The 17,515-nt window shown below is 41.6% G+C and overlaps 1 protein-coding gene across 2 annotated transcripts in view; it reads right to left on the minus strand.

The window, feature by feature from the left end:
• WWC2 (WW and C2 domain containing 2) overlaps positions 1 to 17,515 on the minus strand; it is a 202,419-nt gene that overhangs the window by 19,122 nt on the left and 165,782 nt on the right. For both annotated transcript variants that reach the window (XM_035004282.1, XM_035004283.1), the window contains 5 exons: positions 10,262 to 10,398; positions 7,910 to 8,108; positions 6,330 to 6,494; positions 4,969 to 5,061; positions 1,900 to 2,142 (listed from right to left, as the gene is read on the minus strand). In XM_035004282.1, coding sequence (XP_034860173.1) covers positions 1,900 to 2,142; positions 4,969 to 5,061; positions 6,330 to 6,494; positions 7,910 to 8,108; positions 10,262 to 10,398 — 837 coding nt within the window. The remainder of the gene's footprint in view (positions 1 to 1,899; positions 2,143 to 4,968; positions 5,062 to 6,329; positions 6,495 to 7,909; positions 8,109 to 10,261; positions 10,399 to 17,515) is intronic.

The following is a 17,515-nucleotide window of genomic DNA, read 5'->3' on the forward strand; positions in this document are numbered from 1 at the left end:
GGTGACAAATGTAAGAGTTGGTGATTTCAGCTTTTAATGCGATTTTCCATTGTCAGAGACGGCCACGCTGTGGCACTGCTTTCCTGGGGGCTCATATCTATGGACCCTTCACTGTCGAGAGCTACCCTGGACATTGACTACTGCAGGTTCCTGCACCTGCTGGACCCTCAACCCACTGTGGATGAAATCCCACTGCCCGCCCTCAAGACCACTTTGCTACTTCCTCCATGAAACGTTTGCTGATCTCACTAGAAAGTGATTTCTCTTGAGGACCTGGTGTATCTGGCTCATCTCCTTTGCCAATCCATAAGCTCTTAGAGGGCGTGACAGTGTCTAATTATCCTGGTAGTCTCTATAGGACCAAACATAAGGCCTACGATTCAACTCTCCACTGAACAGAGATACTTACTGATGTTCTACGGTATGCCAAGGTTTCTCTCTATCAGGTGGGACATAATACAGATAAGTGATATGTTTTGTTGCTAAACTTTCTCTAAAAATTATTGGGATCAGTCTGATCCCTAAAATTCATTCATTAAGTTTCTGAGTTCCATCCAGGATTAGTAGTGCTGGTCAATTAAACGACTCAGTTTCGCTATATACCACACACTAGTGACCAAACAATAACTCCGGGCCAAAAAGGGAAGTTTATATTATGGATGAGATTTTCTGTTGAGTTTTTTTTTTTTTTTTAAAGATTTTATTTATTTGAGAGAGAGAGTGCACATGAGACGGGGGAGGGTCAGAGGGAGAAGCAGACTCCCCGCCGAGCAGGGAGCCCAATGCGGGACTCGATCCCGGGACTCCGGGATCATGACCTGAGCCGAAGGCAGTCGCTTAACCAACTGAGCCACCCAGGCGCCCAAGATTTTCTATTAGTTTAAGGAAGTTTATAATCTATTTCAGATTTCCATCCAAAATGCTTGAAAGAGAATAATGTTGTGGCATTTGTAATATTTCAACTATGTGGAAAATTCTATTTGTATATTACATATGGATGTGGATACTCTCCTATACCCAAATATGAATTCTAAACTTCAGAGAATAAACCAGCTGAATGAATGAAATGCAGGTTCCAGAAAATTTTGGTTGTAGGTAGGTGGCAGAACAATAGAAATAGTCCCTTAAAATTACACTAGTTTTTTTTTAAGATTTAAAAATAATTTTATTTTATTGTGAGTGAGCACAGAAGCAGAAGGAAAGAGAGAAGCAGACTCCCGACCGAGCAGGGACCCTGATGCAGGACTCAATCCCAGGACCCCAAGATCATGACCTGAGCTGAAGGCAGATGCTTAACCAACTGAACCACCCAGGCACGCCCCAAATACCCTAGTTTTTAATCAGTGATTTTACCTTATTTTGTATAGTAACCTGTATGGTGAAAGACAGGAAATAATGCCAATATGTGGAGTGTGATCTTTTTTGAAGGAAAGAAAGAATGTGAAAATTTAGAAGCATTAAAATGAACAATGCATTTACAAATGAGGTGGTTCATGAATCTCAAAGAGCTACTCAGAAAATTCAAATGAAATTTGTCATTTATATTAAAAGTTATATTGTATTTAGTGTTGAGACGGAGACAACTGCTGAGCAGAAACAGACCACCACCCTCCCTGGCGACTGTGCTCCTTGCTGGCAGGCAGGTGGCCAGTGGGGTGGGGGTGACGTGGTGGGGGGACCTCCTATCTGTACCCTGGTGGGTGGCAGTAACCACTCTCTTAGCAATAGCCTAGGTTAAAAAAAGTCCTATGACAATGGGAAAAAAGTGTTCTGAGTTCCAGCAAAAGGACCTGAAGACTTGGTCAGACCCAGGTGTAAGCTGGGGACCTTCCACAGGGCAGGCTTTAGGACCCACTCTTCGCCGCCCCTCAGGGACAGTGGGGACACTGAGATCTGTACCTGTTTCTCAGCTTGTTTCAGGAGCTTCTGGAACCTCTCATCTTCCAGCACACCCAGCGGAAGGTCAGTCTCTCCCTGAGCTTTCAGCTCCTCCAGCTTTTGCCTCAAGCCCCTGAGGGCCTGCAGCTCATCATTGAGACGGCTCTGCCGGGTTAGAGATGCCTGAAGGTCCAGTTCTAGGTCTAGAGATGTGCGCACTGGGCGTTCTTGTGCTGTTCGTCTCAGGACTGGCTGGCAAACCGTCTGCAGGGTTAGAAAACAACACAACAAAACACCCTTATTATGTGGGTACTCATTATTCTGCTCTTTGTCCTTCCTGGCACATGACAGCCAGCATTTCCTGGCTCCTTTGAAGGGAGGCGCCACCGGCCAGGGGACCTGCGTTGGCTGATGAAAGGTGAGTGGCAGTCATGTGTATGCACCACCTCCGGGCAGAAGCCTTTCCAAGCCAGTGTGAGATGTGAGGAGTTCTGTCCCCTGCCAGCGGGACAGCAAAGATTCAGAGGCGGAGGCCCCGTCAGTGTGGGTCCTGAGCGAAGACAAAATGAGCAGAGCATCTAGCCAACCTGCAACGAACATGTAGCTGAGTGAGAAATAAACCTTTATTATTTTAAACGACAGAGATTTTTTAACTTGTTACCCTAGTATAGCCTCTCCTGGCCTGGCCAATTTACTACACAGAGCTTCTGCCCTCTGTGAAACAGACATAAAAGAAACTGACCCTTCGTCCATTTCAAGACCAGTGACCGCACCCCCAGAGCGCACTCCTTTAGCCATCATTTCTGTAGGTGCTGGCCAGAATGTAGCTGGTCATTCTGATTCTGAGCCCCTACTCTCATCAATATGCTTAAATCCCAGTTCCTTCCTCCATTTCGCATGGCCTAATGTCCACTTTCACCCGTGAATCACTGGGGCTCTTCCCAGGGCCAATCTTATCTATTTAGCAAGAAATAATTATAGCGTATGTGTGACTAAATGTCTGCTGGGGTGGGGGCGGGGGGTGGTGGGCCAAACCCCAGGAAGAGAAGCCCCACTTGTTAACCTTGAAGACTTCCAGCAGTGAGCTGTGCCACAGGAAGTCAGGGAAGGGAGAGATTGCTCAGGGCCAGTCACGCTTGCTTGAGGAAAGGAAGTCCAGTGAGGCTGGGTAAGATTGCAGCAGTGGAGGGGAACAAGGAGGGTATTTTTTGCCCAGACTGCTGGCAGTGGGAATGGAAAATAAGAGGTTATTAATAAAAACTGGTACTATTTGATGCGAGGGGAGGGACTCAACTTTGAGAAGTACTCGGGCTTAAAGATCTGGAATGACGGTGGTGTTCATGACAGATGGGGGTGGGGGCCTGCGTCCCCCTTCCTGTTCCAGAGCCCTCGCCCAGGGATGAAGAGCTTGTACCACTCCTCTTCCTCGCCCAACACATACTGCTGTAACGTTCTCTAACATTCTTATTAGGTTCCCTCTACTCAACCTCTGCTCTAACAAACCTATTATACAGCAGAATCACTGAGACACACACTCTTCAGCTGTATTGTTTTTCAGAATCAGAAATCCTTCCTCGTGGTTATGTAGATGGAGCCCTTCTAAGGACTCCCATGTGCAGCAGTGTGCTGGCCGACGTTTTAACAAGCAGCGCTGGGTGGGGGCATGGGCGGAGAGCGGAGCATGGGTTGTAGGGTTCGCCAATTTCTATGGTGTAAGTACGCCCGCCGTAACTGTTTCTGTGCTGTCAGCGGGCTGTCACTACATTGGGGAGACCGCACTGGTATCCCTCCTCCCCACCTCCAACCCCGCCACCATCTTCTTTTGAAATTTTATCCAGGTGTCAAGGCCATGGACCTCCGGCACACAGTCTTTTAGATTCTCCCAACCAGATGAGCTCCTTCTTTTTTTTTTTTTTAAAGATTTTATTTATCCATTTTAGAGATGAGAGAGAGAGAGCACACTGTGCACAAGCAGGGGGGAGGAGCAGAGGGAGAGGGACAAGCAAACTCCTCCCTTAGAGCTGAGCCCGATACTGGCTGGATCCCACAACCCTGAGATCAAAAGCTGAGCCGAAATCAAGAGTCGGAGGCTCAGCCGCCTGAGCCACCCAGGCGCCCAAGTTCCTTCCTTTCTTTCACCCACCGCACATTCAATAGTCCTGTGCGCTCCTTGAATGCCCCCTTTAGACTGGAGCCTCCTGCAGGCGGTGCTTCCCTCATCCACAGAGCTTAGCACACGCAGGGCTTCATGCTTCTTTAAACAACACATCTCAGCGGAAGTATAATAGCTTAGTCCATTATTACTACACAAATCATTAGTAAGCCAATAACTTTCATTAGCATTTCAGCTGTGAGTGAGCAGGAATTGCTGAACTACTTGAACAGTCCAACCTTTTAATTTATTTAAATATTCTCTCAGACTTATCCTTTAAGGCTCATTCAGAGACCTATGGCTTCCAGGAGAACTGGCGCTTTCCCAAAAATGTCTGTTTCTGAAGCAAGTTGCTAATACTGTGTATTCCTTTAGCAGAATATCCGCCCCTCCGAAAAGGTCCTGGGTGTTACACTCTTACTCGAGAGCCAGAGACGGTGTGGGGACACAGCACCATCAACCCACTCAGCAAGCCCCCCCCCTTTTCTTTTTTTAAAGATTTATTTATTTATTTGAGAGAGCGAGAATGAGAGAGAGAGAGTACATGAGTGGGGGAGGGTCAGAGGGAGAAGCAGACTCCCCGCCGAGCAGGGAGCCCGATGCGGGACTCGATCCCGGGACTCCGGGATCATGACCCGAGCCAAAGGCAGTCGCTTAACCAACTGAGCCACCCAGGCGCCCTCAGCAAGCCCCTTTTCCATCGATACTGCAAAGTGAATTTCCTGGCTTCATTATCACAGGATCCAAACCAGCACTGAACGGCTACCCTCAAGAACACCCTCCCTCCGTCTCCATCACTAACACATCTGTGTCTCTCTGGAATCACAGTGGCTTCATTCAGCGGCCCAAGAGCATGGAGCCATGACGCTCAGCAGTTCACAATTTGTGATTCTGGATTGGACTGAGACAGGGAGATGTTGCTGGGGGGAAATACATACCCTTTTGACCCTCAAACTGCGCCGTTCAGTGGAGTTTCTCACAAACAGTGATTTTTTAGCCAAGGTTGAACTGTCACTGTCACTTCGATTCAACTGGCAACAAAGGATAAAAGAAAAAGAAAATCACTGCATAACAGAGCGCTAGTGGTTTACAACTGAGAAGTTTATCAGGTAAAAGCAGGTGGTGAGGAGGTTGTTTCTTTAAGAAAATCCTTCCCAAACAAGTTTTTCTGTTCTATGCTTTTCTTAAACAACTAAGTTTTCTTATGTAATTTCAACAATTGCCTTTTGGTGGTAGTTATCAGAACTCCTACATTAAGATAATTATACATACTTGGAAATAAAATGATCCTTTGTATTTTTAGCTAATTTGCAATATTCATTTTTAAAAAGGAAGGTCTGTATAACCTAGAGGGTTATAACCAGATCAGAGCTGAGTCACAGTTTAGAACAACCTAGAATGCCCTTGGCTCAGACAGCCCGTCCTCACCCCTTCACCTGCTTCAGGTCTCGGCTGAAACAGCACCTTCTCAATGATGCTTACTTTGAACCCTACTTAAACCTGAGACCCTTTGCTTTCACCATGCCCAATCCCCCTTAACTTGCTCTACGGTTTTCCAGAGGCTCGGTCCCCACCCAAGACACTTCATAATTTGTTCATCACGTTCACTGTTTGGCTCAGCTCACAAGGATGTGAGCTCTGCAAGGGCCGGGCTCTGGGGCTCTTCTGTTCACAGAGGAATTCCAACCAAGTGTTTAGAAGCATGCTTAGCAGCAGGTGCTTCATAAAAGTATTTGTTGAACTGAATGAATAAATTTAGAATTTTGAAAGTATTTTCTAAACCATTTTATAAGTATTAATCTATATTACTGTAAGTCATAAATACTTCCGGAAATAGAACTTGGCAAACGGATGCAAATCCCACCATATTCTCTACAGAACTGTGAATCTGATTCCGTGTCTACAGGCATTATTAAAAGATGATTTTTGTTCTAAAACCCAAGTCGCAATTTTGGTTCTGCAGGATTAACGTGGTTTGAAGCAGATAGGATGTACTGCAGAAATACAAAAAATTTTAAGTTTCTAAATACAGACCCAAGTACAAATATACTCAGCAGCCAGGTCCTTAATTTCACATGTTTGCCAAATAAATGGCTTGGAGTTCATGAGACATTAAATTTAGGGAAAGGAAAAAAAAACCCCCAACTGAGAAGGCCCAGAGGAGTGTGCGATTTCGTGTGTATTTCACAGCGGTTCTAGCCCTGTGTGTCTGCAGTCGGAGTCTGAAGACTGCCAGTGCACCGTCTCTCGTCCTCGGGGGGCCACTCGCCAGCGGGAGGGCAGGGCCCGGCCCCCTTACCCGGCAGATGTACTGGTTACGCTCCCCCGGGGAGAAGGTCTGCGAGCGCACGATCACGCTGCTCCGCACGAAGGGCCGCTGCCGAGCGCTCAGGCAGCTGCGCTCTTTGGGGCGAACCGCCACCCCGGCGTCACCTGCCTCCTCCGTGTTTGTCTCTTTATCGACCTGGAACGGAAGTCAGAAATTTGTCAGAAGCGGACGGGCCTGGATACCTGTCTGCTCCTTTCTTCTAAGTACAAAAGAAATATCTAATCTCACAACAGAGCCTCACCCAGCACTGGGGCCACTGGGGAGAGAAAGGCTTGGTGTTACTCCGGATGGGAACCCGGGGAGAGGGTTCTCCACTGAGTTAGGAAGTGACCCGCCATGGGGAGGACAGGATAGCCCATAAATGGAGGTGTCGTCTCTAACACATCAGACCCACATGAGGAAGGCTAAGATTTACAGAGATTAAGTGTGGTTCTGTAGAAAATCCTATCTAGGAATACTTCATCATTAAACGCTGCTCAACATTCCAATTAGGTTTTTCTTTTTTTCAGAATAATGATAGAAGCAATTACATACAAGAAAATGAAAATGTACTACAGAGTTATAGTTTCATATAGAATATGCAATTATATGTATTTGAAAATAGCAACGCTCTGAAGCTGAGTTTGGATTTTTAGCTTCTCTTTGGAAATGTAATGAAAAATAAAAGTAAAAACAGAAGTTTCTCAAAATACAAACTCTCCAGGCACATGCAGATGGTTATTGTTGATCTTATGTGTATAAAAGGATTCCAACCCGCCTTGCGCTGGTTTATTGAAGAAAAGTCTTTGGTCAGGGTACAATACTATTTCCCCCAGGAATAAAGAACTGGAATTTCGGGGCGCCTGGGTGTCTCAGCTGGTTAAGCGACTGCCTTCGGCTCAGGTCATGATCCTGGAGTCCTGGGATCGAGTCCCGCATCAGGCTCCCTGCTCAGTGGGGAGTCTGCTTCTCCCTCTGACCCTCCCCCCTCTCATGCTCTCTCTCTCTATCTCATTCTCTCTCTCAAATAAATAAATAAAATCTTAAAAAAAAAAGAACTGGAATTTCCTAGCTCCATTACCATCCGATGACTCCACCCACACGTCTCTCCGTCAACTAGCATAACTTGGCTGGCACCCACAGGGAACCCGAGCCACCTGCCACGTTCCAGAGCAGATTCCAACCAGAACCCCACCCTAACCAAGAGGAACTTTAAATGTTTACTTCAGCTTTGAGATGGAAATAAACTTACATTTACAAAACTTAATCAAGTAGTTATCCTGGAATTCGGTAGTCATTCTGGAAATGCTTTTAATACATGTTCAGAAGACATTTATGGAGATCTAAATAGCACTATTCATCTTCCTACATAAAAGGTAAGCGAAGACTGAATATTTGGGGCCCATTTAAAAATTTTACAGCATTTCCACTGCCTCTTACAGCCCATTTCCACAAGCGCCTCTCAGGACGAGCTTTGCACGAAGTCCTAACACGGGATCACAGCCGGGACAGACTCGGCCTGCGCGGTGCCGACGGACGGGGCGTCGGGGCGCGCGGCCGCGGGTCCTCACCAGGGTGCACGGCCCGGCAGGTGGCTGGCGCCCGCGGTCCTCGGCACAGCCGCGCTCTCTCCTGCCCGCGTCCTCCTGCGCCTCGGGCGCGCTCGGGCACGAGCACAAGTCTCCGGGACAGCTACTGCCCTCGGGCGACTTCACGGGGGCCTCTTCTTCGGACGCAATTTCATCAGAGGCCTCTCGCAGCATGGTCAACCTGCGGTGCGACAAGACAGCGGGAAGCAGGCCCAGGTAGGTGAGGCACGTGTCCCCGGGCGGCGCAGCGAACGCGGCTCACCCACCGTGACTCGACCGCGGCTGCGGCGCGACATGCGCGTCAAAGACACAACCGCCCTCTGACTCGAGCGACACGCAGCGACATCACATACTTAGGCACTAGAAAGTTAAATGAATGAAATTTGACCTAATTCCTAGATATTAAAATAGAAATAGTCTGAAAATCACATATAAAGGGGCGCCTGGGTGGCTCAGTCGTGTCATTAAGCGTCTGCCTTGGGCTCAGGTCATGATCCCAGGGTCCTGGGATCGAGCCCCGCATCGGGCTCCCTGCTCAGCGGGGAGCCTGCTTCTCCCTCTCCCACTCCCCCTGCTTGTGTTCCCTCTCTCGCTGTGTCTCTCTCTGTCAAATAAATAAAATCTTAAAAAAAAAATCACATATAAAATTCAACCCCACCATTTAAAAAACTGACACTCACTCTAATGTTTATTTATTGTAAAATTAATCATGCAACAGGATGACTTTATTCTAAAAGCGAATAAAGACATAAGCACCGAAAATCTCCATTATCCAGGTGCCTGGCTGGCTCAGTCAGAAGAGCACGCGACTCTTGATCTTGGGGTTTTAAGTTCGAGCCCCACGCTGGGTGTAGAGAGTACTTAAAAGTAAAATCTTAAAAAAAATATGTCCATGGTCAGCTGTGCTTACAGGCTAGCAGGGGTAAAACCCTGGGAAAAGGGAGTTTTACTACTGACAGCACAAGAATCCTAATGCCATATGATCTCGTCTTTAACAAAAGCCATGGCATGGGCTGGGGTGGCATGATAAGCAGGGTTCCAGAATGTACATATGACATATAGTCTGTATAACCTGCATGGGCAGGAACATAATAGTACCAGCATGGCTTAGAATACCTCATGCTTTGTTGAGTTCCATGTCCTTAGAACGGAAACTCTTCTTCCACTGATAACTCAAAGTTGAGCTATAATTGTGATTGGTGACTTTCTGACAAATTGGCACACGCCAGTAATTAAACGCCTAGTCATGCAGTGGGCATGGGGGAGCTAGCAATGAATTCTGCGAGCTATAAATTCCTTTATGCTACATACCAAGTGTATTTTCTGAAATGTATATGAAACAAATTGTATTTTACATACACAAAGAAGGCTTGGTATTTAAAAATACCATGATGAACCTTATAATCACTCTTGTATTTATTATTTTTGCAGTACTCTGATTCATAACCATTGTAAAGGGCTTCTGATAAGAACAAAGTACATCTATGCCTTTGTTCATCACTGTAGTAAGCTGTTCCTTCCAAATGTCTAAGAGTTTGTTATTTACGACATATCTTGTCACTGTTAGCTTGTAACAAGTTTTACACACACACACACACGCTATACATATGTGTTAACAGTAGTTCAAGCGTATCAGTATAAGCAACTACATATACATTAAAATCAATCCAAATAATTTTACATATATACTTTAAAAACTGACGCAGTCACTAAAATTTGTTCTTAGAGAAAACTGCAAACCAGGAAATAACAGTTCTTTTTTGTATGTGAATCTAGACAAAAGCTATAGTAACCTCTTTTTTTTTTTTTTTATCGGTGGGGGTGTGGAGAATGAGGAGGGAGCAGTAAAAGAAGATGGAAGTGGTAACAAATAGAGAGTGACGACTCAGAAGCTGTCTTCTAGAATGTGTGCTCTGACTTGCCTGAACCTAAATGGTACAATGGTACTTCTGGTAGTTTAAAGAAAAAGAAAGTAAGTTTTAAATTTATGTATGAATGGACAATACACCACCACACCTTTCAAAACAGGTATTTTTAGACTTAAAATTTCAAACAGCTCCGGAAAGAGTGTCAGAACTGAAGGAAGCAGGAACAAAGAGCCTCCTTCCTGTGTTCATGCTGATGCTGCCCGCCATTGCCCTGTTGCCTTCTTCGACTCTCTGATGCCCGAAGAAGGTCTTTCCTTTAGTGGCGGCTCCCTGGCATGGCACTGTTCTGCAAAATTCCAGGGTAATAAGATCTGAACCTATGAAGGTTCCCCTGAAAGTTTCTGGTAAGAAACTAAACACATCCTCTTTGAGTTCCCAGAGAGCGAAAGGAAACAACTGTTTTTACCAATCTCCATCTGGACCTCTTTGCTCTTCTTCCTGCCCGGGTTCTTCTTCTTCCTCTTCTTCTTCTTGCTGTGCTAATTCCTGTTCCACAGCCAACAGCTCAGCTGATGTTCTTGCAAGTAAGGCTGACACTGCATCCTGGGGAATAGAAAGCATATAAGGCACTGAACATCATCTATTGTGAGACATGATTTAAAAACTCATCAGATGGGGACGTAAGCTTCCAGTTGGGAAAAAGAAGGTGGTACGGGACCCAATCCTTCTGCTGAGAACAAATATGAAAGCTGAATAAAATAAGACAAAGAGCAACACACAAACCAAACTCCAGCTGTTTTAAAGCAAGGAAAGAGCAACACCGGCAATCAGGACTAGAGGCCAAGATCCCAGGGAGAAGAAAGTACAAGGAGGTGAAGCGACATCACTGTCACTCTTTTCCCTTGGGGACGGTGTCAGATCTAATGGCGGGGCGCACAGGCTAAAACTACAGCTGTGCAGGACACTGGCAAGATCAGTAGGATGCTGAGATGAAAACCAAGCTGAACCACCACAGCAGGCAGCACGCGAGGGGCCAGAGAAAGGACCTGTAGTGAGTCCAGTATTCTGTACAATATTCTTGGTGTGCTATTTGCTTGTTCCTAAGTGGCATATGTGAAAGCAAGAGGTGAGAAACTGAACAAAACCCAGCTGTGAGGAGGCTAAAACAGGAAGCAGATGCTTCAGTTTCTTTACGGTCCTAGGTCTTTTTTTTTCCTAGGGAGCATTAAATTGGAACTCAGATCCTCCAAGTGATCCAGGTGATCTGTAACCTGCCTTCTGGAAGAATATTAAATCCTCTCTGGAGGAAGGTATCAGCCAGAGCCTCTATCATTCTTCATACATGTTATCCAGAATCCACTGGAAACAGGATCCAATGACTGACTGAAGGGCAAGAACAGCAACAAATAAGATGAAAGAGGCAGATCTACAGGTGATCCATATACTGCAGTTATTCAGAGAAGGAATTTAAGATTTTACAATTAATATGTTCAAGAAAACTGATGAAATGATGGAGAATTTCACTCATGTATACAGAAAAAATGCCACATTAGCACATCAGAGTGAAACTGCTGAAAATCAAAGAAAAAGAGAAAAATCTTATAAACAGTGAAAAAAAGATGCATTACTTTTGAAGGATCAACTGTTTTCCAGCAGCTCAACAGAATCAGTGGAAAGCAGATGACAACAAAATGGTATCTTCAGTGTGTTCAGAGAATTAACTGCCCACCGAGAACTCTGAATATACAGGAAAAAAGTCCTTCACAAGTGGAAATAAAGACACTGACAGATCTGCACTAGAAGTAATACCAGAGGGAGTTCTTCAAACAGAAGGAAAATGACCCAAATGGAAGCACACTAATGCAGAAAGAAATGAAATACACCAGGAGGGGTAAAGATGTGGGGAAATCTAAATGAATATTGACTGTCAATAAAACAATAATACCTTGTGGGATTTAAAATACGCGTACCTAAAATACATGACCAATAATTTCACAGAAGGAGGAAAGGGAATAAATGGAGTTAAAGTCTTTTAAAATTCTTAGACTGCCTGGAAAAAGTAAAAGCATTAATTTAAGGTAGGTTCTAATAGTGCAAGGATGCATGCTGTAATCACCAGGGACACAGCAAAAAATAAAAGACTGTGTTACTCATGATCTAATAGGAGGGAAAATGAAATTTAAAAAAGTACTTGACTAATCCAAAAGAAGGAAGACAAGGAACAAAGACAGTACTGCAAGAAAACAAACAGTAAGACCATAGGGTCAAACCCAGATATATTACTAATTAGCATTAAATGTAAATGAACTAAATATTTCCATTAAAAGGTAAAGATTTTAAGACTGGATAATAAACCAAAACCAACTATATACTGCTTACAAGTGAAACACTTTAAATCTAAGAATTCAGAAGTGCTGGAAGTAAAAGGATGGAAAAAGATAAAACCATGAAAACACTAACCAAAAAAAGGGCTGAGATAGCTTTATGAATATCAGACAAACAGAGTTTAAAACAAGGGGTATTAGAACAGATAAAGAGGGATATTTTATAACAATAAAAGGGCCAGTTGAACAGAAAGATACAACACAATGCTAAATTTATATTTACCTAAAAATATAGACACAAAATTCAAAAAGCAAAAACTAACAAACTAAAAGGAGAAACAGATGTCTATAATCCTAAGTTGGAGGATTTTAATATACCTCTCAACAACTGATAAAATAAGTGAGCTGAAAAATGAGTAAATGTGGAAGATTTGAAGGGCAAAATCAATAAACTTGACCTGCAGAATGCATTCTTTTCAACAACACACAGAACTTTTACCAAAACTGACCGCGTGCTAAGCCATAAAGCAAGTCTCAATATTCTGTATGATTGAATAGTATGTACTCTGTTCTCTGAAAACAGTGAAATACAGCTAGAAATCAATAATAAAAAGATAACTAGAAAACCTCATTGTTTGAGAATTAAGTAAATACACTTCTAAAAAGACCTCACAGATCAAAAAGAAGTGACAATAGAAATTATAAACTATTTTAAATTCAATGATGTTTTAATAATCTCATATTATCAAACTTGTGAAAAGCAGCCAAAGCTGGGCTCAAAAAGAATTTTTTAGCCCTAAATGCATATATTGGAAAAGAATGTTGTTAAATAATGATCTCTCTCAAGAAGTAAAAAAAGTACAGCCAATTAAACCTAAAGAAAGTAGAAGCAAGGAAATAATAAAGAAAAGAACAGAATTAACAAAATAGGAAACACATATAAATAGAAAAAAAAAAAATCAACGAGGCCACAAGTTGTTTCTTTGAATAAAATAAAAAATTTGACAAGTCCCTAGCAAAAGTGAGAAAAAACAGAAATGGGAAAAGTTACCCATGTGAGAAACAGAACAGAGAACATAGCAAAGTCCTATCATATATGAAAATAAGAAGGTATCATGAATAGCTTTGCCAAAATGTTGGTAATATAGATAAAATAGAAAAATCCTATAGAAAATACTACTTTTACTAAAATGAATACAAGTACAGAAAGCTGGAATAGTCCTATACTTAATAAAGAAATTGAACCTGTCATTAAAAAACAATCCACCAGCCCTTTTCAATTGGGATTCCATGAGAATTAAGCCTAATGCCCTCTAGCATCCATTATATTAAAACAAAACAAAATGTAACATCTAGAATGGTGTAAGTTATGTGTCATCCTTGGGAGAAATAAGAAAGTAGTCACTGAAAACATTTTTTATAGTGCTTACTACTTTTGCAGAACCTTAGTTGAGAAAGGCTGCTTCTCACAAAGAAAATTACAGGCTGGGCTGGTGAATTTTCTTGGGAATTCTTCCAAATATTTAAGGAAGATATGACACCCATCTTACAAAACCTTCTGCAGAGAGTAAAAAAAGAATGCTTTCTAACTTATATTATGAAGCTCGTAAAACCTTGATATCAAAAAATGACATTACAAAAAAAGAAAACTAAAGACTAATCTCTCTCATGAACATAAATGAAAAATAACCCAAACACAAAATCAAGAAATCAAATCCAGCAACGCATATAAAAACACATGTAAAATATACCACAATGAAGTCTGTCCTATTCTAGGAATCCAAGGGTGGCTTAACATTCAAAAGTCAATCAATGTATAATCCACCACATTAAGAAAATAAAAGAGAAAAATCGTGTAATCAATTTAAGAGAAAGTAAACAGTAAAAATGTTTGATAAAATTCAATGTCCATGCATAATAAAAAGTCTTAGCAACCTAGAAAGAGCGAGAAATTCCTTTAATCTGATAGCAATTATCTATAAATAGCCTTAAAAATCATTCTAAATGACGAATTATTTAAAGCCCTCACTTTGAAAAAAGTATAGTATTTTCTGCAGAGGTAGACAACTAAGCCCATAGAATGGAACAGAATATCCATGATCAGACTCCCAAGCACCTTAGGAGAAAGATGACATTGTGATGCAGTTGGGAAAGAAAATTTTTTCAACAAATGGTGCTGGGTTAATCAGCTATCACATGGATAAAAAGGAATCCTGACCCCTACCTCACACCTTATACAAAAAATAATTTCAGATGAACTTAGATCTAAATGTGAAAGGTAAGGCAATAAAGCTGTTAAGACAATACAGTAAACCATCTTCATGATCCTGTAGTAGGCAAACAGTTCTTAAATCGCAAAGGAAAGCACTAAGCATACAGGGAAAAATTGATAAATAAGACTATGTTAAACCTGAGTACTTCCATTCACCAAAAGGCAACATTAAGAAAATGAATAGGCAAGCCACAGAATAGGAAAAGCTTTTTGCAAAAAACATATTGGACAAAACACTCAAATCTAAAATTAAGAACTGCTACCAACCTATTAAAAAAAAAGAGAGAGAATCTGATAGATAAACGGGCAAGATCTTGAACAGACACTTCACAAAAGATGACATCCATCTGGCCATTGAACATAATCAGGGAAATGCAAAAAACAGGAGAGTACTATATATCTATCACAATGGCTAAAATAAAGAAGATAAATAAAGACATGTACGAGATGTTAATAGCAGCACTACTCATAATAGCCCTCAAGTTAGAACCTCAAATGTCCATCAACAGCAGAATGGATAAAGAAAGTGTGACATAATTATACAGTGATCTATGACACAACACTGAGCATGGATGAACTACAATGACACAAAACACAGATGACTTGCACAAACGTAATGCTGAAAATGAGATGCCAGACATAAAGGAACATATACTGAATGATTCCGTTATATAAAGTTCAAAGACAGAAGTCAGAATAGAGATTACCTTTAGGGGACAGTGGTAATGACTAGATGGGACACAAGGGAGGATTCTGGGGTGCTGGTAAGGCACCATACCCTGATCTGGGTGGTAGCTACACAGGCGTGTTGACTTTGTGAAAATTCATTGGAAAACACACACTACCTCTGTACACTTCGTTATAAATCTCTCCATCACTCCTCTCCACAAAAGAAACAAGTTAAAGTGAGATTAGAATAAGATAAGAAGTGTAATAAAAATGTATATATATGTGAAACAACACTGTGAACCTAAGAAACACCTGTAGAATACTCACCCAATAAGAGCAGAGCACACATTCTTCTCAAGGGCACATGGAACATTCTCCGGGAACGGTAGCATATGCTAGGCCGTAAAACAAGCCTCAGTAAACTTAGAAGAACTGAAATCATACAAAGTATGTGCTCTGACCGCACTGTAATGAAATCAGAAATCAATAACGCAAGGAAATCATAGGAAGTAACAAAGATGTGGAAATTAACACATTCCTAAATAACCAATGAGTCAAAGAAGTCACAAGGAAAATCAGAAAATACTTAGAGATGAATAAAATTTATAGCTAGGAGTGCCTGTGTCAAAGCAGAAGATCTCAAATCTATAACCTAACCTTCTACCTTAAGAAAATGGAGAAAGAGTAAACCTAAAGTAATCAGAAAGAAGGAAATAATAAAGATACTCTCTCTCTCTCAAAAAAAAAAAAAAAAAAAAATCTCAGGGTTGTCAGATCGAGTCCCGCGTCGGGCTCCATCCTGGGCCTGGAGACTGCTTAAGATTCTCTCTTTCCCTCTCCTCCCTGCCCCTCTCTAATAATAATAATAATAACAATAATAATAATAATAATAATAATAATAATAATAATAATAATGACAGAGTAGAAATTCATGAAATAGCAAACAGAGAAATATCAGAGAAGATCAATGAAACCAAAAAGTGATTCTTTGAAAAGATTCAAAAAAGTAAAAACCTTTAGCCAAACTGACCAAGAAAAAGAGAGAAAAAGCTCAAATTACTGAAATCAGGGGGCCAAAGAGGGAACATCACTATCAACTCTACAGACATAAAATGAATTATAAGGGTTACCACAAACAACTGTTTGCCCAGACGTCAGACAACCTAGATAAGATGCACACATTCCAGAAAGACACAAACTACTCAAAGTGACATTATAACAAAATTCTGAGTAGACTTATAACAAGTAAGAGACTGAATTAGTAAACAAAAACCTTTCCACAAAGTCCAAACCCAGAGGGCTTCACTGCTGAATTCTACCAAACATTTAAAGAAGAATTCATCCCAATTCTTCTCAAACTCTTCCAAAAGACAGATGATGAGGGAATACTTCCTAACTCATTCCCTGAGGCCAAAATTATCTGCTGTCGAAACTAGACAAAGACATCAGGAGAAAACTACGAATACAGACCAAAAAAAGTTCTCAACAAAATACTAGAAAACTGAATCTAATAACATAAAAAGGATTATACACCATGACCAAGTGGGATTTATCCTAGGAATGCGAGGTTGGTTTGACATCTGAAAATCAATAAACCGTATGAACAGAATAAAGGATAAAACCACATGTCATCTCAACAGATGCAGGAGAGCATTGGTTGAATCCACAGCCTTTATGATAAAACACTCAACAAACTAGGAAAAGGATTCCCCTCAACTTGATGAAGGGCAACTACAACAAACCATTAGCAGAAATCATACGTAATGGTGAAAAACCGAAAATTTCCCCCTAAGATCACATCCATGACAAGGACGTCTGCTCTCACCACTTCTTGCGATATCATAATGGAAGTTCTAGCCAAGAAAAAGAGAGAAAGAAAAAGCAACTGGAAAGAAGAAAGAAGTAAAACCAACTCTTTGCAGAAGATATGATGTCACATATAGGAAATCCTAGGGAATCCACGAAAAAAACTATTCAACTTAAACCTGTTCAGTAAGGTTGCTGGATACAAGACAAGTAGTCAAAAATCAATTGTGCAATAAATAGTCTGAAAATGAAATTAAGAAAATAGTTATTTACAATAGCATCAAAAAGAATAAAATTAACAAAAGAAGTGTGATTTGGGGCTCTGAAGACGGCAAAACATTTTTCGAAGGAAGTTAATGAAGACCCAAATAAATGGGAAGATATACCATATTTATAATCAGAAGACTTAAAACTGTTAAGATGACAATACCCTCCAAATTGATCTACAGACTCAATGCCATCTATATAAAAATCCTAGCTGCCTTTTATTTTTTTGCAGAAATTGACAAACTGATACTAAAATTCATATGGAAATGCAAGGGGCCCCAAAGAGCCCAAACCATCTTAAAAAAGAAAAACAAAGCTGGATGACTCACATGTTCTTATTTCAAAATAACTACAAAGCTACAGTCATCACAGTAGTGTGATG

This window comes from Mirounga leonina, unplaced genomic scaffold (assembly GCF_011800145.1).
Source record: "Mirounga leonina isolate KUSES-001 unplaced genomic scaffold, KU_Mleo_1.0 Mir_128, whole genome shotgun sequence".
Taxonomy (NCBI): domain Eukaryota; kingdom Metazoa; phylum Chordata; class Mammalia; order Carnivora; family Phocidae; genus Mirounga; species Mirounga leonina.